At 37.9% G+C, this 27654-nt stretch overlaps 1 protein-coding gene across 1 annotated transcript; it reads right to left on the bottom strand.

Moving 5' to 3' along the window:
• Positions 1-1169: 1169 nt before the first annotated feature.
• On the bottom strand, positions 1170-26111 carry LOC140152878 (uncharacterized). Its single transcript, XM_072175405.1, has 7 exons — positions 26008-26111; positions 11101-11241; positions 7828-7939; positions 6506-6704; positions 5934-6000; positions 5010-5113; positions 1170-3745 (listed from the first exon to the last, which is right to left on the bottom strand). Exons 2-7 carry the CDS (start codon positions 11231-11233, stop codon positions 2657-2659), a joined length of 1704 nt encoding a protein of 567 aa, XP_072031506.1. The 5' UTR covers positions 11234-11241; positions 26008-26111; the 3' UTR covers positions 1170-2656.
• Positions 26112-27654: the final 1543 nt, after the last annotated feature.

Raw genomic sequence — 27654 nt, 5'->3', positions numbered from 1 at the left:
TTCGCAAGATGCTGTGAACTACTTTTTTTTTTTTTGCTGCTTTGACCAACAATACATCGTATACCCTTAATCCTCCACACGGGGGTCGGTACCCCAGGTCAACATAAAAAGTGGTAACCATGTGTGTTCTAAATTTCATGGAAAAGGGTATTTTGTTGACTGAAATCGCGAAAAAGGGGGTATTCTGAGCATTGTCTCCGCGAAATTTTTAAAAAAGGGGTATTTCACAGGTTCGCTCGATCGATGTCTTCAGCCCAGTCTTCAGCCTCCATCCTCTGGCATTTCATTGATTTAGCCCTCAATCGTCACAGCGAGGCGTCAGAAGGCAGCTTTTTTACTATTGGCACGGCGGTTTCCCAATATAGTTGTCTAGTGGGTGTTGCACGTATGCTCCCTTGCGCTTTTGAAGAGAGCTGAATGAGGGACGCGAACATCGATGGTGTCAGATGTAACCGTTTTGGCTGCCGTATACACTTTTCCATGTGGTGAATTGAAAACATTGCGGAAACATTGGCAGTGATTGGAGCGAATTCTACGACCGCCCGAGTGATATTTTTTTCTTGTTTTTTAATTCTGTTTGAATTCTGATGCATGTAAGTTTTATTTTGTATCGTTGTTTCTCTTCCCCTGTTGCACTTGAAGTTTGGCGTGCGCCGGTTCGTTCGTGAAGTAAATAAATCAAAGTAAGCTTCATGGTGTGGTTTTCAGCCTTGTGTGAACAGTTTTCAAGTATAGAGTGATCTCCGGGGTGATCTCCTGGAGTGGTCTTTACCCCAAGGTACCAGGAGAATAACTTGCATCAAGTTCTCCATTTATATAGCACTAAACTTGTGTATTAAAGTATGTTCATGTTTCAAAGTTCATCCTAAGTGTGTAACTAGAATAAACATGTACATGTATTGTTAAGATCATTAAGGACAAGTCGACTCTCTGTGCACCTTGCAGTACTCTGGGCTACATTCTGAAGATTTGGTAGAAGGTAGGAAACCAAAGTTACCATGGTGATAAATGAGGTTTCAACCTTCCTTCCTATGTAATTTGATTTTGTAAAGATTTTAATTTACTTGCAGCATCAAATGTTTAAAACTTTTGTTCATGAACTTTGATTTTGTAAAGATTTTGTTCACTTGCATTGTTTAGAACTGTTCTGTGAACATGACACTCTCTACCAAAATCAAACCCCATCAAACTACACAGGAAATATGTTGAGAACTGTAACCATTATAATCATGGTAACTTTTATTTTTCTATCTCTTTCCAATTGTAATGGTAGACTTGTCTTCATGAGACATCATTAATATCTATGAATGAAATTCCTTTCTAGAAGAAAATCTTCAAAGATGTAACAAGAGGTTATGATAATGAGGCACAACATTGTTATAGAGGAATTTTTTTTTTCAGGGATGATCTTAGGTGCAAATAGATGTATGGATAGATCAGGTATAATAAGCTGCCACAAGCTAAATTGTGCACCTGCTGTTCTAATTTTGTGTGCATTGCAGTGGTTGTCACTCTTGTCAACAGACACAACCAAACATACATGCCATTGCCTGGGCATATATCTGTATTACATGTACATCTCTGTTTTTACTAAACAACAATGACAATGTCATGAAACCACTTCTATGCACACACATAATATGATGCTAGATCTGGCATGTGGCAACTCTTAATTGACCTGAGTGAGCTTGGAAAACCAAGCTTCAGTTGTAGACTGCAGCTTCATAATCTGGTCAATCTGCCTGAGATAATGGTGTGTTAATAACTCAGGTTAATAATGTTCCTGGATCATTACATGTTTGGGATTTTAAAACAGTTTTGTGGACAGTACTTTCCCTGAATTTATTATAGAAGATATTTTAATATTTTATGTACATAATATGAACATGCATGATGTTCCTAGATAATGTAGAAGCTGTACATGCACGATGATCTCCCAGAGGTGTCTGAACTGGGATAACCTGGATGGGAACCTGGACTGATACCACAAAATTGTACATTTGAATTTCTACTATCTGTTTCTGTATGTGTTTAAGATATATCTGATCTGAGTATCCAACCCATAGTGTTGTGCAGCCTGAGGTCTTGTGTCAAAACAATACCACAATACTTTAAAGGAACCTCTGTACACAAAACTTCGAGGGATTGTTCCTCTTTGGTTCATTTTCAATTAAAATCAGTATACAGGCATTGTAATTACCCCAGTTAATAACACAGGATCATCTGGGAGTACAACAGACACAAAGTAATGTTCATACTTGCACATTTTGTACTTAATATATTAAAATATTTGGAGTCATTGAAAAGGGGTGTCTGGAAATCTTCTCATTGAAAACCTTGAAAAAGGGGGTATTTTTACCCTGATTTTGTCAGTGATTTGGCAAAAAAAGGGGGGGTAAAATCAATGAAAAATCAGTGAAAAGGGGGGTTTTGAAAAAAGGAAGAACACACATGGTTACCACTTTTTATGTTGACCTGGGGTACCAGGGGGGTGTAGATTTCTACACATTGAATGAATGTCTACATTACATATTTTCTTGGACAAAATATGATTACCTTTTGTTTTTCAAAAACTTTTTGAAAAAATAAAAAGCTGATTCAGCTAACCAAATCATATTTCTTGTTGAAATATGGTTATTGATGTGGAAGTCAATGTTTATTTTAAAGCTTGTGTTTCAGCTTCTGCTGTGTCCATTGCTTCATATTCCATCGTCTCTGCCTCAGCACTATCAACATGAGCATCTTTCACTTCTTGTGTTCCCATAGCAACGGTATCTGCCTCGGCAGTATCAGCAGGAATATCCATTGCCTGTGTTTCCATGACTGCAGTGTCCTCCTCCAGAAGCTGTGTTTCCAGATCAGCTATGTTTCCCTCTGCACATTCCTCTGAATATTCCTCAGGCAGCAGACAAGTTGCTTCTTCATCTTCCAATGTTGGACCAGCTTCACCTACTTGTGTGTCCTCTTCTGGTAGACAAGTGGCATCATCATCTTCAACAACATCTAGATTTTCAGTTTTTTCTCCCTGACTTTGCTTAACTTCTGCCTTTTCTGAGCTATCTTGTGTTGCGTCATTACCTTTCGCACTCTGCCCGCTACCTGTTTCCTCTTCAATCGTACTTTTGTCAACCTTTTTATATGATGATTGTGAATCAACATCATCTCCTAATATAGACTGAGACTGCTCCTCTTCATCCATCTCATTTCCTCCAGTAACCATGGCAACATTATCACATGCTACATCTTCCTTCAGTATGGACAAAGACTGCTCATCCTCAACGGTTTGGGAACTAGCCGTATCAGTTTTGTCCATCACAACAGAGCCCATTTCTTTGCTACCTTTCAATTTTGCAAGGTATTCTTCATAATCATCATCATCGTCCGTTTCATCATCATACTCAGGACAATGTTCAACTGGTTTTTGCACCTGAGACCTAGAAATGTCCAATTCTTCTGAATCTAGATCAACTATCGCTGATTTCTTGCTGTTGTTTTTATTGTCACTGTTACTTTGAGGTCTTTGTGTGGAGGTTTGTTGACTACTTATCAAGTCATTCCACATCTCATTTTCTAGGTCCTCTTCATCCGAATCAATTTTAGTTTGTGAGTCATCCGGTAATTCATTAGCCAAGATCCCAGTTGTGTTCTGAGAGCTTTGTTGTTGTTGCATTCGAGCTGCTCGTTTTTCCATTGCTTTGCGTTTGTTTTCTTCCATCCGCTGTTTCTGATCATCGGTAATGTCAAGCTGGAATAGAGAGAAAACAAAACACACAAAAACATTCCACATTAGTTACCATAAAATGTTTTACTTGTTCTCACTATCAAACCTAGTGATACATGTACACCCTTTCAGAGCTCTTTCAAACGTTTGTCCAACGTAGCGTGTGTACTGTGTAAATATAGAAGTAGGTCCTGATTTGCTAATCAAATCATGTCATCAGCACCTCATTTGTTGACTAGTAGCATGGCTCCGGGAGCATGGCATGACCTGGTTTCTTTTCACACAATAAACTGGGCACATGCATCGGAAAAGTGGGAAGAGACTGCTGAGAACTGTAGCTGGCATAGTGGTACAGGGTCATGAGGTTGCAGGCAGTGCCATCCTGTTGTGCACTGAAGCAAGGCCCTTAACCTCTATAATTGTCCCTCTCTTCACCCACAAGTATAAATGGATCCTGGCATATATAGCTCCTGCGATGGTAAAATAGATTTGCTGTGCGTGAGATGTGGTGAACCCCCCTCCCCCAAATAAATTCTGGTGAGTCTGGCCCAAACGCCAAGGAAAACGAGATGGGCACTTTGGCACGCTCATCTGAGCAATATTGGGCTATACACCACACGACCTTAATCTCCACACAGACGGTGCAGATTCAAATGGAGTCACTCATTGAGGTAACCCCATTTAAAATTTACACTCCCTATGCGGAAGATTATGGTTTTGTCTTTCATAGGTGGTGCATGGATTTCAAATGGAATAGCCCATTGCTTTTCATTTTTTGACTTGGTTACTAATTCAGAATTATAGTATCCATGCATTACTGGTGGACACACAATAATTCGCCCAATAAAGAATTAGTCACCGGCCAGTTCCAAAAATTGCTTAAGTACAGGCCCTATGGAGAAACCAATTCTTTTGTTGTCCATTCACCCATATAATAATAGCAATCAGATTTTGGGATGGATGTATACACAGTGATTTGATTATAACAGAAACACATAATCATTATTTGCCTTTATTATGGATGAGTAACCAAATGTTGACATAACTGTTGGATATCCACCACAATAGAATAGCTTCTGGCATTTATTTATCTTCTTAACTCCTCAACAATGGGCATTGACCTTAGTCAATGGACTAAATCTACAGAACCTATCCATGGCAAATCATGGCAAACTCTTTGAGCTGTGTGAAGGATCAAGAATATTTGAGTATGTAAGTTGGGCCAACTATCGAGTGACCACCGAGTAATAGTGTGGTGAGTTATTCTACAATCTACATGTATACTTACTGTGCCATATGACACATTGCCTGGTGTGGTAGTAGCATTTGGTAGGTCAGGTAGTTGCTCATCTTCATTTGTTTCTTCTGTTTCACCTCGAATCACATCATCATCTAAAACAGATAAATAAATATGCAAAATTATGCACTTTGCAGGATTAAAAGACAAATTCATCAAATCATTGCAAGAGTCAAGTTGGTTCAATCAGTAAGGTGCTATACTCTGTAGTCTCCTCAGCCACCATTTTGATTCTACTCGCTCTTCACAGAAACCATCTGCCAATTGAAACATATAATGGCATTTCTGAACGGCTATGTGACTTCGTGAATTTACGCGGGAGTAAGTTGGGACTTTATTGATTCGCGAAGTAACAAAACTCGAAAAATTACGCGGGAGTAAGTTGGGACTTTATTGACTCACAAAGTAACAAAACCCGAAAAATTGTTGCCTATTACGAGCTGATCAAACAGATCAAAGTATAGCTTGAAATCTTTGTGTACAAAGAACTTGCTGTGCTGCTGATTGTCCCCATGTAAAACACCTGTATGGTAGGCTGATCCTGGCTAAATTATTCTAGGGCCTGTGCTTCTTGGTTGCAAGTCCCTGAATCATTGCTAAATGGCTTATGGATCAATGTGGGGCCACAGTAGTCAGCTTCAATCTGTAAAGTTGGTGAAGGACTTGTTGGGTTGGCATAGCCTGCTATAAATCATTGAGATTTGTTCCCCTACAAAATATGTTGGATACAAGAATCTTGTTTGGGCAACTTGGTCTCATCTAGTCCCTATCATGAACAACTTGGATCTGTTCAACCTAATGTTGTACTACTATAAATCTTCTTCCGGTTTCAGTCCGAAAAAGTGAAATGTTTTAAACAATCAGAGTTTAGAAAGTGCACAAATCACTGCAAATTGAAATTGTCAAATATTTTACCTTCTTCTCTCTCAACAAAATCCTCATCAAGGAGTGGCATGTCCATTCTAATCTTCCTCAAACAAACCTACAGGAAAATAACAATATAAATTACATGTCAGAGTAGTGGTTGAGAAGCATCACTCAGCCTAGCAGCCTTTTAAACTCAGCCGAGAGTTATTCTTGAGGGAACACATACTGTACTGCTGATCACGTAGTATGCTTTATACTTCTTTAGCACCCCGTATACTTCTTCAGCACCCTGTTAGTACCCCAGCACCCAGATGGCAACCTCCAAATGTGTCTCAAATTTCTGATTTTGTGGTTTGTCAGGCTCCACAAATGATAACCAACCATGTTCAGCTAGTGCCTTGCTATAAGCATCTCATCTCATTCTCCCCTTTCACACTGTTTCCCTTGGTCTCAAAAGTATGATTTTATATCAAAACTTAAACTCTGACCTGTTTACACTAACATCATCAGATGGCACATTTAGCTCAGCTTCAGGTTAGGGTTTTAAAAGCTAAGGGTTAGAATTATTACACATCAGGCTTTAAAAAGGTCCAGATCAATAACAAAAAAGCTATACTAACCTGAACAGGTTTCTTCCTGCCTAGCTTTTCTATTCGTTCGATAATCTCATCAAACGTCATCTTGGGAAACAGCCTGTTGCCCCAGTGTTCCATGGTCATCATAAGAGTGTTGAGGTCACTGACCTCATGACCTTTACCCTTGAATTTGATCTTCTCAAAGTGGTTTAGGATGGTAGGAAGTCCTCTGTCTGAAGTGAGTCTGTGCGATGAAGAAAAAGACGAGTAATATGAAGTGAGCCTGTGAGATGAACAAGAATCTCTAAAGTGACAATCTGACAGGGCTGTTATTTTCTTTAGAAAGGGGGTCATGAATATTCCTGACCAGTGTAAATTTTTTTTATCCATCCCCATAACAATATGTTCTCTTTCTTTGTTCTCTATATATAGCTATCTGTTTTTCTTCTTTTCTTTCTTTCTTCCATGCAATTTAGTCCCACGTTTACCTTTTACCGACTTTGTGTACAGCAGGCGCAAAACACTCAATGTTTAACGTTTGTTACTAACAAACAAACTGAAAGACAGAGGTATTGCTTGAGCTGGCTTCGCTGCTAAAAAAGAAGAGCAATTCTGGGGGGATGTGATCTCATAGATGGGTCTATGAATTCAGAAGTCTGTGAATTCACAGTGCTCCCAAACAAGGGTAGGATTATCAGCTACTTTGAACTTGAGTAGGTTTTATAAGTTTTCAATCTATAAACCTATACACTATTAAATATAGTAATTTTGTAGATGAAATCAGGAAATTTCCTGAAGATTTACATCCCTGTATACCGTATTTATCAAATAAACGCCCGGGCGTTACATTTTCCCAAGGGGGGGGCGTTTATTCAAGGTCACTTTTAGAACGATAAGTCCCGTTCAAATCATTAGGTAAAGTAAAAACACACGCTAAAATGATGAACTAGAAACACTGACTTCTGGCTCACTTCCGGGTTTCTGATCCAGATTTTTGCCAATTATTGACACTATTATCGACCATGTGCGCAACTTGGTAAGCTTACTACACAAGATAGCATGGAAATATCTGCATTTTTGAAACATCTTGGTTGAAAAAAGTGGTGGGGGGCATTTTTTTGAGGGGGGCGACTATTTGACGAAATACGGTATGTTGTTATAGTTTATGAATATAAAATTACACACAAAATAAATATAACATTTGTTTGTGAAAATGCATGCTATTTTTAGTCAAGCTTAGACAGATGAGATCTGAAAGTGTCATGAAAATAAAAAATTAAGAAATTTGGACTAACAAAAAAGTGAATTCAGGCAATAACCTGAAATGTGGTAAGTCTGTACTTTGACGAGATACTATTTTTGTTTACCTTACAGGATCCAGCTTAGGTATAGGCTTCCTATGAACCATTCTCCTTGGTCTGCCTTCACCACCTTCCCCGTTTTCGCCATCTGCACCTTGTGGGATATCATCAAATGGTCCTAAAGTTACAAAACAAAGAGATCTGTACATTACATTTGTTTTGTAAATAAATTGACATAAATTATTTTTTAACCGACTGGGCTTAAATCCATGATAGTCACCAACATCTATATCATTTCATCAACTTCCAGCCTGGTGCAAAGCATAAATCATATATATATTTGGGGGAGCAAGTTGGTGCAACATTTGTTTCCTCGCTTGGCACCGCTGAGTCCTGGGTTCAAGTCCCGACAGTTCCCAAGGATTTGATATCCATTTGGTTTATCCCAATTAATGCTCTTTTGGTGATTAGTTGTTTGGTTATCAACACTTCCTTAAACCAATGGAATATGGGGAGCTACACAGATTAGTGTTGGCCGATCCAACCCAAGATCGGATCTGCCGATCTCCGATCTGAAAATTAGCAGATCGGGCCGATCCGATCCCGATTCAGATTCCTTAAATGTTATTCTACAACCAGTACAAGTTCATTCAAGTCGGGCCCCAGTAATGTTAACGGTCAAAGCTTAATTCCCCAAACCTGTAACTATGTAATATGATGACCGTTTTTAGAGGTTTTTCATGTCAATATCAACCCAAATAAAATACCATTTTACACCCCAAGTCTAGGCCCCGGTAAAACCGTGATTTTTTAAGGCAAAATCCGTGAGGTCATTTGACAAAAAACGTGATTTCCCGTGATGTCACAAATTCCAACCAAAACCGTGAAAACACGTGTGAAAATACCGAATGCGTGACGATCCCGTGCCTAAAATAATTAAACATGACTAATTTTCAAAACGGAAAATTAAGTTGTTTTGCCGACAAGTTTAGATCACCACGTATTTTTTAAAAAAAGCTTACATTCTTGCCTCATCATCATGCTTTAAAACGGTTCCATCTGAAGCTGGTAGATAAAACGTAACATTCTGTCTATTTCCAGAAACCCATCTCAAAATAATCCAGTTGAAAGCTTGACATTTGCGTTTTCCAATAAAAATTAATTCCAAAAACTTTCCGTGTCTGTTGATTTTCTGTGTGAATTCATATTTCTTTTAAATGCCGAAGTAGCGTGCATCATGCTTTTTTTTTCGTCAAGCTAGCTGTTGCGCATGTGCATGAACTTGTTGGATGCGGTCGAAGCAGGATGAGCACGTGGTCCGGTCGCAATCATGAATCATGAGCTCAACTTTGGCACCGACCGCCCAAACACGCGACATGAGTGCAGACAGCGGCAAATCATAAACAAAAGGGGGCACAACTTGGACCGTAATTAACCTGAGAATTGGGTCACGATTGTAAACAAACACTCTACACAGAAGACAGCGGCGAATCATAAACAAAAGGGGACACAACTTGGACCGTAGTTGACCTGGGAATTGGGTCATGATAAAATGTTATTCAGCCAAGGAATGTTGTGGTTATTGTAAACAAAACATTCTATACAGAAGCGTGTTATCTTTATTTACATTTTAATTTTTTAATGTGTTCAAACTTCAATATTATTTTACTTTGTTTGAATTCAGAATATTAAGATAGTACATTCATTCACGATTAAATAAATTGTTAATTGAATTTCTAACAACATTTTTTTACTGATGCTGACCAAATCAAATATACAGTCCCAGCGTTACTCACTCAGTGCCTCCGATTGTCGGAAGTTTAATCATTAATCCATTTCTCTTGATTGTTTTATTCTTCTTTCTTCTTCGCGAATCAACTTTGATTTGCGTGTTTACCAAGTTAGGCGAATCACTCGCGAATTGATTCGATGACCCTGCAGCTAAATCAGCTCCATCGATATTATAATAATTCATGCATATGACGTATTGGGGAATACCGCGGAATTCCCATCCTGATTGGTTGTGCAGAGTTGTTTACAGAAAGAATTCACGTGTTCGGAGATTAAGAGATGTGAGGAGGAATAGCGAGAATGTGCGCGATTCTAAAAATAACATGCCCTCAAATTCACCTTGGGAAACCCGACATTGAAGGGCGCAGGGACTTCACGTGTCGACTGTTAAAGTGTTTACAAATTTTTCCCAGGGACGCACTGTACAGTCGGGAGTGTTGTCACTGAGTGGATAATATTTTGTGGTTTTATTATACAATGGACAATGGAATGTAGAGGCGAACCACTTATGAACTGCTTTTGGGGAGTCCCTGCACACGCCATTACATCATCGCTGCATGCTTTCACTGTTGAATAAATTTGACCTGATTGTTTGTTTACATTTTAATTCGGTCTATCAAAGGGTGGATACATACATAAAATACAGTATGAAACGACATGATTCTTGCGGTGGTAACAAAGATTTTTGGAAATATATTGGCATTAAATAGTAGTAATGTTACATAAGAAAGTAATGGTAAGCTTAAAGAATTGTTGTGTACTTTTATTACTGTCAAGTTCAGAGATCGGTAATCTAGATCGGCAGCTGATAGCTCATCTGCCGATTCAGATTCAAGGCCGATGCAGTCCATATCGGCACCGATCTCCGATTCACAGATCGGTATCGGCCAACACTAACACAGATAATTGGCGCATAGATTTGCACCGGTGGCAGTGCAACGATTGAAATCCTCAGTAAAATATGCACTATATAAATCAAAAATTTATTACTTATTACAGATGGTAGTCATTTTGGCAAAGTCCTTTCAAATCAATGCTTTGTTCTAAGCCTTACATTTTAGAATAAACAAAATATCAGTAATTTGCCATTTTATATATCTGAAACATTTGACAAGTATAGTAGAAATTACAGGTACATTAGGCATGAATGTTTTAGTCCCTCCCTGGTTATAAACCCACCCCCAGTTTTGGAGTGAAATTGCCCATCTAGGGGGTGGGCCTTATTTATACCTGAGTGGTTACTGTATACCATAGAATTTCATCTACGCAGGCATGCCTATAATTGAGTGGGGGTTTTTTTACGAAAGAGACATAAGGCAGACACCAACCACAAAAACATTACTTGGAGTTTGAGCAAACTATATAACTGATACAAACATATGACAAACAAGTAGTATTGTAAGATCAATGTATTGTATTGTTTTTGTAAAATGATGTCTGCTTTTCGTCACTTTTGTCAAAAAACCCACACATTTACAGGCGCTATATGCTTGTAGATGGAAATCAATGGTGTGAAAAATAAAAGGATTTGGAAATTCTTGCGCCTACCTGTTTCCCCTCCATTTGTCATTGGTTCGTTGCCTCTTGTTGGGGATAATGGTGGCATGTCGTCTGCTATTTGAGGTATATCATCCTCTTCATCGCTGTACATGTTGGCAGTCTCTAGATCTATTGAACCCATTTTCTTTTCTGAAACAAAATTATGAAAAGAATAAAAAACACCTTACTGATGATGTCCACAGGTCTTCTTAAAAGACATAAATCACATGTATACAGTGTACTAGGCGGCTAGGCCCAAACAAATTTCACTGGGTGGAGTTATGTTATTAATGTTTTTTTATATTGTGATTGATTCTTTTTATAAGTTATCAGATTTGCAGTTATTTTAATAGCTGTTTAAAACTGATTATTGTAAAATTGCTTAAACAGTGTCATGCTTCAGCGAATCTAACTAGATTTCCAATTAAATGTTCTCTAGCCTCAAAATAATGTACACCCATCGTATGTGTGAGTTTCGGCTTTTGACATTGGCCTTATGGTTTATATACCAGCTCCATACATTTGATGTATGTTCCTCGAATGTGAAGCTATCGCTGAGCAAATTTGTGGCTAGACTTCACGTGCCAAGAGATGTACATCTTTTTTTTTAACCCTCTGCACATGGGTGTCAAATGCAGATGACAGAAGTTTTTTTAATTACCGGTAATGCAAAAATTTCAGAATATAAATTTTCAAGACCATATTGGCATAAAACCATATTTGGAATCAGCTCTCTAGTCTAACCTAGTCTAGGGTTAGGGTTTTTTATGGGGTTACATATTTCCAGACATGGCAGAGGCTATGTCTCATGGATATTGATCGAAAAGTCTATCCTCAATCCAGGCCACTGATAACCGACGATGGATTGATGATAGAACATGAAGCTATCGGCAAAAGCAATGGAAATTCGGAAGTAATCAACACCAATCACGACAGGAACAGCGCCCAAAAAAGTTACCGTACTCAAATGACACGTTGACCAACGTCATTAGATTGTTAGCATTGTTAATCGCTTAAAAATAGCAATTGCAAACTTTGCTCTTCAGATAAGTCGTCAAAATAAATTTCGGCAACATTAAATTTCACAAAGTGTTTTGATAAATTTGAAAATTGGTGACGAATGAGTGACTGATTTAGTTAAAGTTCCACGCTCGTCGCTCTATCTCTATCCACACAGTAACTATTGTGTCGTCGTGGATAGTACTAGATGAAGTAAATTTTTTATTTCTTCTGTGGTCGAGCCAGGTACGCGCTGGTGTTCGGTGATCGCATAGAAGTATTGTTGTCAACACTGTCCAAGGTTGCTCAGACTGATCTGATATTACCCAAAATATACTAACATAGATATCAGGTCTGAGGACATACACATGAAAATGCGGGGATTTTGGAGCCCACAATACTACACTGTTTAGTCAATGTTTTCTATGACTTTATCTTTCAAATATAAATCAAGAATGGCAAAATCCTAAAGTACACATTCTAAACTGCAATCCACATACTATCATTTTCGGTCTGTCATCGCAAAATAACAAGAAAAACATTCCCAACACGTAAAGCAGAAGTGAAGACATTCAAGACAAAATGGTGACTTTTGGCGAAATTCGAACTCTGTGTACCGGTACCATATAGAAAATCATCCGAACAACATGGAAATATGCTAAATATTTTTTATCAATCATGAAATATTAATCTCAATAATTTATGGAATCAATGCATACCAAAAACAGTTGAACAGATACCGTAGTGAGTAAGTTAAGGTGGTACTACACCCCTGGCCAATTTTGTGCCTATTTTTGCATTTTTCTCAAAAATTATAGCGCATTGGTGACAAGTAAGATATATTATAGGGGCAAGAACTACAACTACTGCACTGATAACTTTATTTCAGCACAGACAACAGTACGTTGTGGAGTTACAGTCAAAAATGAGGGAAAACCAATATTTGATCAATAAATCAATAACTACTTGTCACTGAGTCACTGAAATTCCAGTGTAGTAACTGTAGGCCTATTCTTTGCCCCTATAATATACATAGCTTTTGTTACCAGTGTTCTCGGCAATCTCGGGTATTAACGTCTTATCCATGTCCATGCCATGTATCAGCTTATTGCAGACCAAAGGTTTTTTGGGAAAACCGGCGATACGCACACCTCCGACCATGCAAAAATAGAACATTAACTGTAGATATCTCGATCAACATGGAAATGGATGGCCCGGATGGATGAATGGTCCAGACGTCTTTGTACTTGCAGTTTAGTTCGCAAAGCAAACTTAAAAAACGGGGCAAAACAGACACATCATTTATCGGTCATGACATTTTTGTATGCCCTATTTAAGTTTGCACTGATAAATAATGGAGTATTAATTACAATTTCAAGCATAGGTAGGCATGTCCACGTTGCTTATTATAGGGGGCGACGTTCAACTCAAAAAGTTGCGACCACAATAAATGGTTTAACTGTGTAATCCCCAAAGGGAAATACAGAATTTTGAAATTTGGACACCGGAAACTGGGAGATGCATGTAGTCTAAAAAAAGTGCTAGTACTTTATCCTTGATACAGGAGTCATCATGCAGTGATAGTTAGATTTCATAAAATAAAGTCGCTTTTGTGCAAAGCGGATCGCCGTGGTGAAAAATGATGCATTACTTGTTTTTTTGTACAGTAAGGCATTGTCAATGATGGCATCAGAAAAATGCAGAATTTTAAAAACAGACATTTGCCCATAACTTTGCTGATTTTTGACCTAAAAAAGACATGGTTGACCCCTGATTTTTTAAGTTAAATAATCACCTTTTTGTTTATTTCCATGCGAAATATCCTACTTAAAAATTTTGTGACCATGCATGCCTAGCATAGGAGATTAGGCAAGAAGTACAAGAAGCTGTGTAATTAATATTATGACAAACACGCAACTATTTAACATGTTTGGTAACCTTGTATTTTTTAGTGCAAACTGAAACTTCTTCTTCTTTCTTTCTCACTGTAAATAGGTGATCAACACATGTAGTGCTGGGCTCACATGTTCAAGAACCGGAAGGGTATCACTATCACAATCAGTTTGTATAAATGATAAGTCAACCTTTGCAAATCGGGAGATGGATTAATTTGCCCAGCACTGGATTTTCCCATTAGTATTTAATGAGTGGCGCTGGTCTGTCGTCAAAACAACTTAGATCAAGCAAACTTTGTTCTTCAGCGCTTGTGTTTCCGGTTAAAAGTAAGCAAATACTTCAGCTAAGATACATAAATGTTAGCCTAGCTAAATTGTAGCCAAATTGGACAATCTAAAAATATTGTTTTGATGCGTTTTAAAACTGAAGACGATATGATGATATGACTGAACGTGTATACTATCTAAATATATTTAATTTGTGTACATCGTGGAACATACTCTTTGCGTGGCTGTGCGTAGTAAGCTGTTGTACGCAGATAACCTCGCATATATCATATGGACGCGAAGAGTAGCGTACGTTGTACGCTCATGTATTTACATGTCATGATTAGTCGCAGAGTAACAAGCGTAGTTGATTGTTCCACGATGTACACGAATTTGTTAATTTTTCTATACCACCCTTAGTAGGATCAAAATATGACATAGCTACCACATGACCCCAAAAAAATTGCAACAGAAGGTTTTTTGGTATTTTCTTGCAGTATAAGGTCTAATAAATAACATATCAAAAGTTTAGAAAAATTGAACTTGGGGTAAGGGTCCAAATGTGACGTAATCAAAATGGTCGCCAAAAGCTGGAAAAATACCCATTAATCTACTGATTTCATCCATTTTTCACTCGATATTGTGGGTTCCACTGGTGACAATATTGTTCAGATGTACATTACTGGATGTAGTAATAAATCTTTATATTGTGGTATTCAGATGGATCAATTTGACAGCCATTATGCATTTCAAAATGGCCGCCGTTTTGGTACTTTGACATTTAAAATCAAATCATGCACGTAATTGTAAAGCGAAACTTTTAAAAAGCGTTGGCTTTTCTAAAATAGCCAATATCCTTTGTACCCATATTCCATTAAAATTTATATAGGCATACTAATCAAATTGGCAGCAAGAGTGAATTTCAAAATGGCCGCCATTTTGGTATGTTGGCTTATTGACTTAAACTATGCACTTATTGCAACTTGAAACTTAAAGCGACAGAAATTCTAAAATAACCAACATCCTATGCACCCATAGTACCACTTTTAAGTAGGCATAATGTACCAATTTGGCAGCCATATAGCATGGCTGTCAGATATAATCACCATATTGATATGTTGCTTTTAGTATATTCTTGGAAGTACACAAAATTCATCTTGCTATACCACGATGCGATGCCTTTGTTTGCAGTAGTATATCAACCACATTGTATTATACATGTCTGTTTGTTGTCGATGTCATCATCATCATCGTCATCATCTGAGAATAGTTCTTGATCCATGTTCTCACATTGGCCTATATGTGTCCACATGCTCCAGAGCAATTGAGTCCATTCTTTCTGTATCTACATTTCACTTTGATGCATCCTGCAGAACAACTGCATCGAATCATCTTCATCAATGATTCTGGTGCTGGACTTCTTTTAATCATGAGTGGAACAAATTTGTCACCTTGAAAAATCCATCCCCAGTCACTTGGATTCATACCATCACTTTTACACATCCAATGCATGCCCTGTAGATACATTCTCATGAAGTAAAGCTTTGCAGCAGAGGGTGTGGGTGGAAGTCTTTCAGGTTCAACAAAGCTCTTTGCTGTGCAAACTGTTTTGGAAAGAAACATGTAGAGTAAGGATTCCAAAGACTGATTGCTGACCATTAAACAGAGACACCATTGCTTTGCAGCCTTCACTTAATACATATTCTTGATCCATATTGAGAGTGCAAAATGCCTTGGAACAAACTTGTAATACAGGATCACCAATGATGATTTAGTTGAATACAGACTTGCCTACCCCAAATATTCTTGAAGTAGTGTCGCAACCTGAAAACGCATGGGCAAAAAACAAATCCCAACAAATGTCATAACTGAGTAAGCGCTTGAATCTTGATATCATACACATATGGTTTATCATTGTCAGACAGAAAGTACAGGTCCTTACCGTCCTTTTCTGCATAATGAAGAAGTAATACCAACAGATGTGTCTTCTACAATTAGGGTTGTTGACTTAATGATGTCATTGCGACTGCTGCTTTCACTGTATCAACATGTGCATCTTCTTCGGCGTGGATCACATGGTATCCTTTCTGTTGCATACGGTCACCAATTAGTTTAATGAGAATCTGTTTGCTCAGATCATTTGAGTTCAAGGCTTCTTTCTGCTAGCATCTGATATGTCTACCTTATTTGCAACCTGACTCTTGTGAAAGATGCATGATTATCAGAAGAGGAACATAGTGAGCAGTCCTTGAATTGTCTCAGGGCCATCCGCCTCTGATAAGTCGCATCGATCCTGTATGGCTTGTAATAGTGATGCAATGGTTTGGTCATCAGTGACCTTGACAGTCCAAGCAGATGCAAGGGATAAATGCCGATGAGGATGTTAATGTGCAAAACCTGTTCAAAGTAGGTAAAGATACAGTCAAACAAATGGAAGGACAGGCTGTCCTTTCATATAGCTACAAATGGAAGGCTAGAGTCAAAATGTAAGGTCCAGGTCACTGATGACCAAACCATTGCTCCAGTTCTGTTGTTTCAAAGGTTCCTGGTTGTATCACAATCTGGAGATCTGTGCTTAGATAAGGAAGTTTATCATTAACTATCACCATATCCACCATCTTTGTTTGAAGCAAAGTATACGTATGTTTTACATAAGCCAGATAAAGCACCACTACTACAAGCCATGCTCCTGAAGGTTCTCTTCTACATCGCTTGAAGTGGGCAGAAGGAAGCACCCTTGCCGATAATTATGCATCTTTCACATTTGATCACTATGGCCAGACCACAGTTGTCTTTGATGGATACACTGGTGGACCAACCACAAAGGATAACACGCATCAGCGCCGCAAGAGTCGGGCTGCAAATAAGGTAGACACATTAGATGCTGGCAATTTGCTGGCAAGAAACGCTTACTCAGTGATGACATTTGTTCGGATTTGTTGTTTGCCCATGCGTTTTCAGGTTGCAACACTACTTCAGGAATATTGGCGTAGGTATGAAGTATGTATTACACAAAATCATCAATGGTGATCCTGTATTACAAGTTTGTCACAAGGCATTTTGCACTCACAGTATTGATCAAGAATATGTAGAAAGTGAAGGCTGCATAGCAATGTATCCCTGTTTATAATGGTCAGCAATCAGAGTCTTTGGAGTCCTTACGCTACAGGTTTCTTTCCAAAGAGGTTTGCACAGCAAAGAGCTTTGTTAAACCTGAAAGACTTCCACCCACAGCGGCAAAGTTTTACTCCAGAAGAACTTATCTACAAGTCATGCATTGGATGGGTAAAAGGGATGGTATGAATCCAACTTAATGGAGATGGATTGTTCAAGGTGACAAATTTGTTCCACTTATGATGAAAAGAAGTCCAGCACCAGAATCATTGCTGAAGATGATTCGATGCAATTGTTCTGCAGGATGCATCACAGTGAAATGTAGCTGCAGAAAGAATAGACTCAATTGCACATATAGGCCAATGTGAGAATATGGATCAAGAATTATTCTCAGATGATGATGATGATGATGATGATGACAACTAATTCCAACATACATGTATAATACAATGTGGTTGATGTTACTACTTCAAACAAAGGCATCGCATCGTGGTATAGCAAGATGAATTGTGTGTTACTTCAAGAATATACTATTGATTTTTATAGCTGACAGCCATTTTGAAATGTAAATATGGCTGCCAAATTGGTACATCTTCTTCAAGTTACGGCTCAACACCCCAGGTAGAGAAAAGCTAGTCGGTGCATATGCCTACTTGAAAGCATACTATTAATGGTGCTGTGGGTGCAAATGATGTTGGTTATTTTAAAAGTTCTGTTACTTAATGTTTCAAGTTACAATACGTTGCACAATTAAACTCAATAAGGCAACATATACCAAAATGGCGGCCATTTTGAAATTCACTCTTGCTGCCAATTTGGTTTGTATGCCTACCTCTATATAAATTTGAATAGGAATATTGATTCAAGGGATATTGGCTATTCTTGAAAATCTAACGCCTTAAGTTTCACCTTACAATTATGTGCATGATTTACCTTCATAAGCCAAAATACCAAAATGGCGGCCATTTTGAAATTCATTATGGCTGTCAAAGTGAACCATCTCAATACCACAACATAGAGATTCATTACTACATCCAGTAAAGTACTTCTGAACAAGGTTGTCACCAGTGGAACCCACAATAACGAGTGAAAAATTGATAAAATCAGTAGATTAATGGGTATTTTTCCAGCTTTTGGCGGCCATTTTGATTACGTCACATTTGGACCCTTACCCCAAGTTCAATTTTTCTAAACTTTTGATATGTTATTTAGGAAACAGGACACCTCGCCCATACGCAACTTCGCCTACACGGCATCTCGCCTACATGCCATCTCGCCCCCTATGCAATGCAATGCATTGCAATGGCTGTTGTGGATGTATCATGACGATCGATGTGACCGGAAGGGTCGTGTGTTCCTGTGTTGGTAGCAGACTATACGATCAAGGATTCGTTCCAATGAATGCACGGAAATATTCAACAAATTGAGTGTGTGTGTGTGTGCGTTTTATAAATTGAGGCCCCTAGCTAGTACCGTCCGCGTCCCGGTGTAGATTATGTTCGGTTTTTAACACACCGTGCTGATGTGATTATAACAATATTTTTAAATATTTTAATATAATGTGTATGCATTTTTTCAACATGCATTTTTAATAATTTGATAACTTCGTGTTAAAGTGTGTTATACGTGAATTTTTATGAAGATAATTATAAAGAAAAATATGGCAGTCTGATTGTTAAAACTTTCAGCCTATTTTTAATAACTTGATAACGTGATAATTAAAGTGTTTAAAATAAATTTTGGCCATTTTCAGCAAGCAGGGCCTGTGCTGTGCGTTTCGCCCCTTTTTACACCGCTGGTATTTGCTGCCGACGATTGCTTGACAAGTCCCCATGCGTGCCTGCACACCGCCAGCCAAACCACGGAATGGCCCGAAATGGAATATACTGGCTACGCTATATACGGTCACAGTGCCATTGATTTACCCATGTCATACCCGGCGATTTCAAGAGAAGTCTTTACTTGCCAGCGTGTTGGAGGACGGGTAGTGTGCGCAACAAAAATTTGTAATTGCGGGCGTGTTAAAACATGTTTTGTGCTTGTAAGTCCGTACCATGCACACGAAGACGAAGGAAAGCCATTGAATTATGATACAAAATCATAAGGGTATTAATGAAAGTTGATTCCAAGTTTCCCATCATCGGCATCACTTTTTACATTATATTAGCTTATATTTTCATGAACAATAATTAATTTAATATGTCCGAAATTTAGGCCTTATAAATGTATTTTTATGTTAAATCCTTAGGCCTATGTATTTTATTTTTACAGGTATGTTTTCATGAACAAAAGAATCAATTATAGGCCCTATTATATGTGTTATTTTATTTTACAAATTATGTTTACTTACTTCATATAAGTTCATACTTTTTAGTGTTAAATTAATTATGGCCAGTATGGCCTAATAATTTATATAATATGGCCAAAAAAGCGCTTATGAGTTTTGTTTATTTTTATTTAATTAACCAATCATTCATTTTACCGGTTCAAACTCACTTAAAATAAAGTTTGAGATGTTCAAAACTTTTAAAACTTGCAGTCCTATATAAGATATTAAATCAGAGAAGATCTTCTTTGACATAGCCTAATGAAACAATTAAGGGAAAAAAACATTTGCCAAATTTTTCAAAGACAAATGTGCACGACTAGCAAAACAAACGCCAGCAGCATGCAGCTTTGAGATATTTTGTGGGGTGCTGTGCAGTGACTTATGCCCCATTTTTGCACCGCGTGTTAACGGCGGATATTAGCTACCACTTACACGAAAACGCCGGGTGTGATTATGTTCAATCAATGGTACCGTGATCCAAGCACGCAAAAATGCCAGAATACACCGATGTACCTTCCTTGACAAGGCCGGGTCCCGCGCGCGGCAGCATGCCATACACACTGAGTCCTGGGTCAAGTATGCTCTCAGTTTGATTAAGACCCCAGAATTATACGGGCCATGTTTTGTGCTTGCGCCGTAGGGCCTATCGGAGGCACGCTGAAGAAGAAAAAGTTGCAAATGTTTGCAAATACTAAAATACGATTTCGGTAAAATTTTAATTTTGGGTTATTCTTTGTCAAATATTATTAGTATTTAAATAACGTGCTCCCTTATAGGCCTACACATCCAAAGACCCATCATTTTCTTATTGTTTTCACGCAAAAGGCCAGCTCCCAAGACCATTTTGTGGAAAAGTCCTAAGTTTTAGAATATGGCCCAGAAAGAACTCTTTTTTTGGGGGGGGGGGGTCTTCCCTCGAAAGGCTTCATTTGTTAGCAACTGCCCTCGAAAGACCTCTTTTTTTGTTCCTACTCCTATTTATTGCACAATTTTGCCCCCGAAATACCTTATGACCGCAAATATTAGCGTGGACCCGGGTCTCCTACTAGTAGCTGAAGCTGAATTTCTAAGAACGGGGTTTCCGACATTTGCAGGCCTACTCTTGGAGTGCAGCACGGGTTGGAATGTATCATCATGCACGTACTTTTAATGAAGGAATGGGATATTTGACGCTGTAGGTATACTAAACCTCTAACCATACACCCCCCACACACACACACACCCCTTCATATATAGAACACACATAGTCCCTATTCGAAGAATTGAGCGCGGAAATGAAAAATGTTACTTTTGCGCGCATTAAACTGAACTTGTGTTTTGTTTTCTTTCTCCTGTATGTAGGCCTAATTCTCTAATCTTTCTCATTGACTTTGGTTTGTTTATTTGTTCTCTCTACGTCCACTCCCGCACTCACACACACACCTCACACTCCCCTTCACGAACACGCCTCGAAGAATGAAGCGCGAAAATGGAAAATGTTACTTTTGCGCGCATAAAACTGAATCTGGAATCTGTGTTTTGTTTTCTTTCTTCTATAATTCTATAATGACTTTGGTTTGTTTATTTGTTCTCTCTCGTCCACTCACCCCCACACTCTACCTACCACTCCATACACACCCCTTCACGAACACATCTCGAAGAATCAAGCGAAGCGCGGAAATTGAAAATGTTACTTTTGCGCGCAAGTGTTAATTGTGTGTATATGTAATTATAGCTTCCAAATCTGGGTGTTTGATAAGCCTAGATAGGGAAGACCTATTCGTAGACGGTGCGCACATGAACAGGCAAAATACGGAGCAAAATAATGAAATCATGTATGGTATTTGATAGACCTAGACGCGAGCGCGTGTTAACAGGATCTAGGAAAAATAACGAGTTATATGAAGTTTAAAATGAATCATCCCTGTATATAAAGCCAAACAACCTACATCTTCCAAATCTGGGGAAAATAACGAGTTACGTGAAGTTTCAAATTAAATCACAGCTCGTATATCAATAAACACATTTATTGCACAAAATGTTTCCATTTATTTGAAATTTTTCCCAGGGTAGCCCGATGTCTTACAAACATAATGAATTTGATTCCAATGTATACTCAGTGGACATGTTAAAACATTACAATGCCAAAAAATCAGCATGATCAGGGTTGAAACGTATTATGTAAAACGATCGAAGGCCTGCACTATATGGTTTTATCTCTTGGCCCCGGCTCTTGACAGTTCAGTTTCGGCACACTAAATTAATACTAGGAGAAACTCAAGAAATAAGGGGAAGGATTCGACTTTGAGCTTGTCACCAAGAAATATAAGAAAGAAGGACTCCGGGAAGGCCCGAATAGACTTTGAGCATTGGTCATCAAAAGGCCCTTCCATCATGAGACGACCATCTATATACATGTTATGTGAAAGCGTAACACTTGCAGCTGTAAATGCGTAGGTCTTTTAGTTTTAGCTTAGTCTTTCACATGTCATTTCAGTACACCCATTATAATCATTTTTTCCTCTTGCCCGTCCAATTATGCTTGTTTTGTACTCCGTCAAATCGGCCGTCGGTAATCACTTGTTCAAACTATAAACGAATACCGTATTAGATTGTTAACCCGGTTTCCTACTTCAGGCATATGGCCAAAGTCTTTCTTTCCTTATGTCCTTAATTTTTCTTTATTCAATCCTGTTCTTTCTTGAGGCCTAGGCCTAATTCTTTTTTCCCCTTTGATACGTTATTGTATTGTCAATGGCCATGTCATATACATAAATAATTCAAACTTTCTGACTTTGGTTTGAGCTGAGACTAAAATACCTAAAGCCTTACTTGCATTTGAATCAAATAAATATATTATATAGGATACATGCTAAATACTTGAAGCCAAAGCAATNAAGTATAACGAGTCAGATCATGCGGACGGTGTTTATGCTACATCATATGCGCAGGTGCTCCTTTGTTAAAAGGAAATCCCTGATGAGGAACGGTCAAAGAGTAGTTCTCGCCAGTAAAGGAAGATAAACTGTGAAAGTCCACTAACCGCCCACCCGAAAGGAACTTTCACCAGTTCGTCTTCATGGTCTTTCTTACGCCATGTGAGATACTAGTAGTGATCATATATTCTGAGCTAAGCATAGTTTGGTAACTATAAAGAAAGAAAAAAGGTCCTACTCGTCCGACTGTCAAAAAGCTTAGACGGTTAAATAATAGCATTGCATGAGTACGACACTCATAGAATACTAGCTTAAACATATAAATCATCATTATCAGTTTGTTTTATAAAGTTTCAACACCAGTATAAATTATACGACATGCACGAATAAAGTGCACATGACATAGGCCTCACGTATCTTCCAAATCTAGGTTTATCAAACTCCCAGATTTGGAAGTTATATGAAGTGGTCCTTTTTTTTTTAATTATTATTCATTTTGCATTTATATTAAACAGGACAAAAGACAAATAACTTGAGAAAAAAAGATAGAAAGAATAAAAAACAACATACACAACACAAATACAAAAGCATCTCTAACATTATAATATGACTAGTACAATATTATGCATATTTTAAAATTCGTTTTATACTTTGTTTGTCAGTGGTCACCCGTTACACTCCACAATACGTTATATATCTGTAATTACTAATTTTCTTTGTTGTTACATTATTTTCTTACACAAAACATTCCCATTTCATACGGTGGTCCTTCAATAATGTGTGATTTGCATAAAAATTGCTTCCTATTTAAATGATAGTTTTCACTGATAGGTCTTATATATTAGCTCGTACTGATCGCATTATCCCCTTTTAATTGCGAGCCAAACAAACGAAGAAAATTGGTATTTCATTCCAGCGCCTACAATCTGTGTATTAGCTTGCCGATCATATTATTATCGGGCGGGAGCTAAAGGAAAATTATAAAAGACCAACTTGGACCCAACCCATACCGATCAGATAGGGCCTACCGCGAGTCAGACTCAGATGCTAACAACAACCCACCAGGAACCACGGAAATCCATCCAAAAGTGGCAATATAATAATAAGAAGTTAAGAACACATGCAGTAAAACATAAAATCAGACCAGGGGTAGCGCTAGAACTAAATACTCCAGTGTCCGCAGGGACCCCTGAACTTGCAGAAAAGTAAAAAGTAGGGGGTCCGGAGTAGAGTTTGGTGAGTCCGAGTTGCACAAATGCAGCATAAATAGTATGTCTGCAACAGCGCTAGATTGTAAAACTGGGGGTCTGCAGGGACCCCTGAACTTGCAGAAAATTTAAAAACAGGGGGTCCGAACTCTTTTTTGGTGGGTCCGGGACCCCAAAAAGCAACCTAGCGCTACCCTTGAATCAGACCAAATAAAAGAGGCGAATAAAAGTAAAACAAAATTGTGACTAAAAATTTTTTTTTAAAGTAGAACCACATAACAAAACGAATTCAACAAAACAATAACATAACACAAACAAAAAGTAGAAAAACATAAAAATAGAACAAAAAGGCCTAAATCCAAAAGAAAGCAAGACCAAAGAAAAGCATACGCAAAAAAAAAAAAAATTAAAGAAAAACATAAAAATGGAAAAATAAAAATAGGACAAAAAAAAAGCCCAACCCCCAAACATGTCACAAAACAATACCAAATGAACAAAATCAAAAGGAAACAGTACAAAATACAGACAGACATAATATTAATTGATACAGACAAAATAAAAGAAACAAAAACGCATAATATACAAAAAAACAATACGATCATACCAAATTAGTATTACTATATTATAGTAGGCTACAAAACATTACAAAATAAAGAAAAGGATAACCAAACCAAAACGAGCCAAAATATAACTAGAAACGTAACAAAAACAAGCAAAAAGCCATAGACCTATTCCAAACAAAGAAATTATTCACCAAACAAAGAAAAGCATAAACAACAATACACTAATTAAAGGAAAAAACTAAATTGAAAATATACAACCAAAAACCCACACAGACAAAGCTCTGATATATCCAAACGAAGAAAAACAAATAAACATTAAACAACATAACAAATTATAGCAAGAACCAAGAACAACAACAAAGCCAAACACTAAAAAACATTACGAAATATAAAAGAAGAATATTACAAATTACCCAATAAAGAAAACATGCAAAAGTCCAAAAGACTATTAAAAAAAAAAGCGGTACCGTAGGGGAAATGTAGGCCTATTAAATTTTGATGCGCTTATACTTTCCTTATTTCGAAACGCAATACTGAGCTACTATTCTAATTGCCGCTATAGCTAAATTAGGTGAGGGGGAAATACAACTATACTTCTCAACTTCAAATCACCACAGCACCATCATTAAAAACAATCATCACCTATTGACACCGGGCTATTCTCAAGACTACAATAGGACGTGGTCACTATATTCTCGTCCATTCAATGGGGGCGATTTAATGAATACATCATTGATAGTACGATCTGAATACACACACATCCTGTGCACATCGATCGTATACATCCACAATGCTAGGGGGCGAGATGGCACGTAGGCGAAATGCCATGTAGGCGAAGTGCATTGTGGGCGAAGTGTCCTGTATTCGTTATTTATTAGACCTTATACTGCAAGAAAATACCAAAAAACCTTCTGTTGCAATTTTTTTGTGGTCATGTGGTAACTTTACTCTACTACCTCTATCTTCTATCCACACAGTAACTATCGTGTCGTCGTGGATAGTAGATAGATTTCTCGATCAATAGTCATGATACTAAACTTATACTAAAATGCAGTAAACCTTTGACGAGCGCGTATTGTAAGGATACATGTCATCGCGTATTTACTGTGTTGCACGCACTTGTCTATGATTGGCTGCTGAGGCGATCTGTTGTTGCCGAGTGGAAATTTATGAATGAACTGTGCGCTGTTCTGGGTCTGATTCACAGTTCGGCTCGTCAAAGGTTTGCTGCATTTGACTATAGTGTATTGGTTGTATTGCATGTAGCGCTATTGTAACTTACAATGTAAGGATACATCGCATATTTACTGCGTTGCACGCACTTGTCTCTGATTGGCTGCTAAGGCGATATGTTGTTGCTGAGTGGAAATTTATGAATGAACTGTGCGCCGTACGCGTTGTTAGCACTGAATTTGCAACATCACAGAAGTCGCGCTCGTCAAAGGTTTGCTGCATTTGATTTTGAGTATAGTTACAATGGTTAAGCTTAAATTCATGAATTTTAGCATTTCAAGTTTGCGTAATTAAATTTGTCGACTTGAGCAACCAAAGCCCATAAAAAATTCAGTGTGTGTACCCGACCTGAGCTAATTCAGTTGAATCATGGCACGCTTTTTATAACATTACCTTTTCAATTTCACGCGCTTCTTCTCAGAATTCTCAATCTTCAGCAGTCTTCAATCCGTGTCAATGTCGTTGATTTGTGTTTACCTTTTCTTCACCGGAAGTTCATTGCTCATAATTTCGCGGGGTATTTTAGTCTTCTTTACAGCCGGTTTCTGTCGTTCCAATAAACAGCGTTCCTGATTGAGCCACATGCAGTCTGGGTGTGGTCTGTGTTTAAGACTAACAGTAGTCTCCTACACGTCGTTCCTAACAAACATACCAAAATCCAAAAAAGTTGGAAAAGTTTGATCCAAAAAAGTTGGAAAAGTTTGATGGTCAAAACTGGTGAAGTCCGGGAGTCAAGTAAAAACTTCAACTTAGGGACTGTGCAATAATCATGAGCCCTGGTGGTGGTGGGGGGTATTTGGCAAACCGGGGGGAGGAAACGATTTTTGGCACACATTAATGGGCGCCTTTAAATAAAACGCTCTATAATAAAAAGGAAAACTTAAAGGGCAGGTCTAGTCTATTGCAAAAACAACATCATGTCATTGGCAAGTTAATATTATAAGGACAATGAAAATGACTCCTTTTTTGAGAAAATAAAACGTTTAACTGAATATTGATATTCATTCAGCTAAAAGTATTCTAAGACTAGAGGCTTAATATGGGATAAGCCGGGGGATAAGAGAAATGTCCTACCAAAGGGCTCTGACTGGCAAGAAAATGGACAATAAAATTATTTTTACTTTTGGAGTTCTGACCCCCCCGAAGTTGGTCCTGGATGGACGAAGTTGCATTTTGAGGGCCTTATAGCCTATCTTTTAAGGTAAAGGAGTTACCAGTTTTCTGATGCCAGACTTGAATTCTACACAAAAAAGTACCCCAGGATACATACTTGGTTCCCTTTATACATTTTATTGACCTCCAAACATCGTCTTTCGCGTTGCGACACATTTTTTATGCTGACCCCCCCCAAATTTCACATTGATGCCACGGGAAAACGAAATGGAGTATGAAGCTCAAATTTTCAGGATTTTACTTTCTCATCAATAGGGCCTATCTACCACCACACAGAAAAAGAAAAAAATTGAAGAGGTGCTGCGGTGCACATATACCTGGAGTTGACATGGATTGGCACAAATGTGTTTTCTGGATGCCCAATAATGGACAAAACCAGAAACTAATGTTGTTTTTCCAGCACTTGGATGCCCAAGGATAGCAATAATTTATTGTTTTTATTTATTTTTCCAACATTATGATACCCAATAATAAGCAACACAAGACACTTAATGTTGTTTTTTTAGCACCTTGATGTCCAATGATGTGCAACACCAGAGACTAATATTGTTTTTGCAACACGTAGGTGTCCAAGTTATCAGCCAGTTTTATAAGCTTTTCTGGGATCATAGGTTCTGCTATGATATCAGACTACCAAACCGTGAAACCAATAATAACGATCACCCGAAACTAATGTTGTTTTTCCAACACGTGGGTACCCAATAATAATAATTTACTTCTTCTGTGGCGCATTACAGACAAATCTCATCACAATGCCGATTTACAAAACATTATAAAAGCATAAAGATAATAGCAACAATATTTAAATATACAGAATTAAAATAGGAACAAACATTTTAAAACTTAAGATTCGTTCATACTACCACC

This window comes from Amphiura filiformis, chromosome 5 (genome assembly GCF_039555335.1).
Source record: "Amphiura filiformis chromosome 5, Afil_fr2py, whole genome shotgun sequence".
NCBI classification, from domain to species: domain Eukaryota; kingdom Metazoa; phylum Echinodermata; class Ophiuroidea; order Amphilepidida; family Amphiuridae; genus Amphiura; species Amphiura filiformis.
This window is presented reverse-complemented; position numbering and strand designations above follow the sequence as displayed.

What these genes read in the sequence shown, in the direction of transcription:
- LOC140152878 (XM_072175405.1), bottom strand. Translation starts at nt 11,233, where the DNA reads ATGGGTTCAATAGATCTAGAGACTGCCAACATGTACAGCGATGAAGAG. An exon ending in GACAAATGGAGGGGAAACAG is followed by an intron (nt 7,940 to 11,100) that starts GTAGGCGCAAGA and finishes TTGTAACTTTAG; the next exon opens with GACCATTTGATGATATCCCA. An exon ending in GCAGGAAGAAACCTGTTCAG is followed by an intron (nt 6,001 to 6,505) that starts GTTAGTATAGCT and finishes ATTTTCCTGTAG; the next exon opens with GTTTGTTTGAGGAAGATTAG.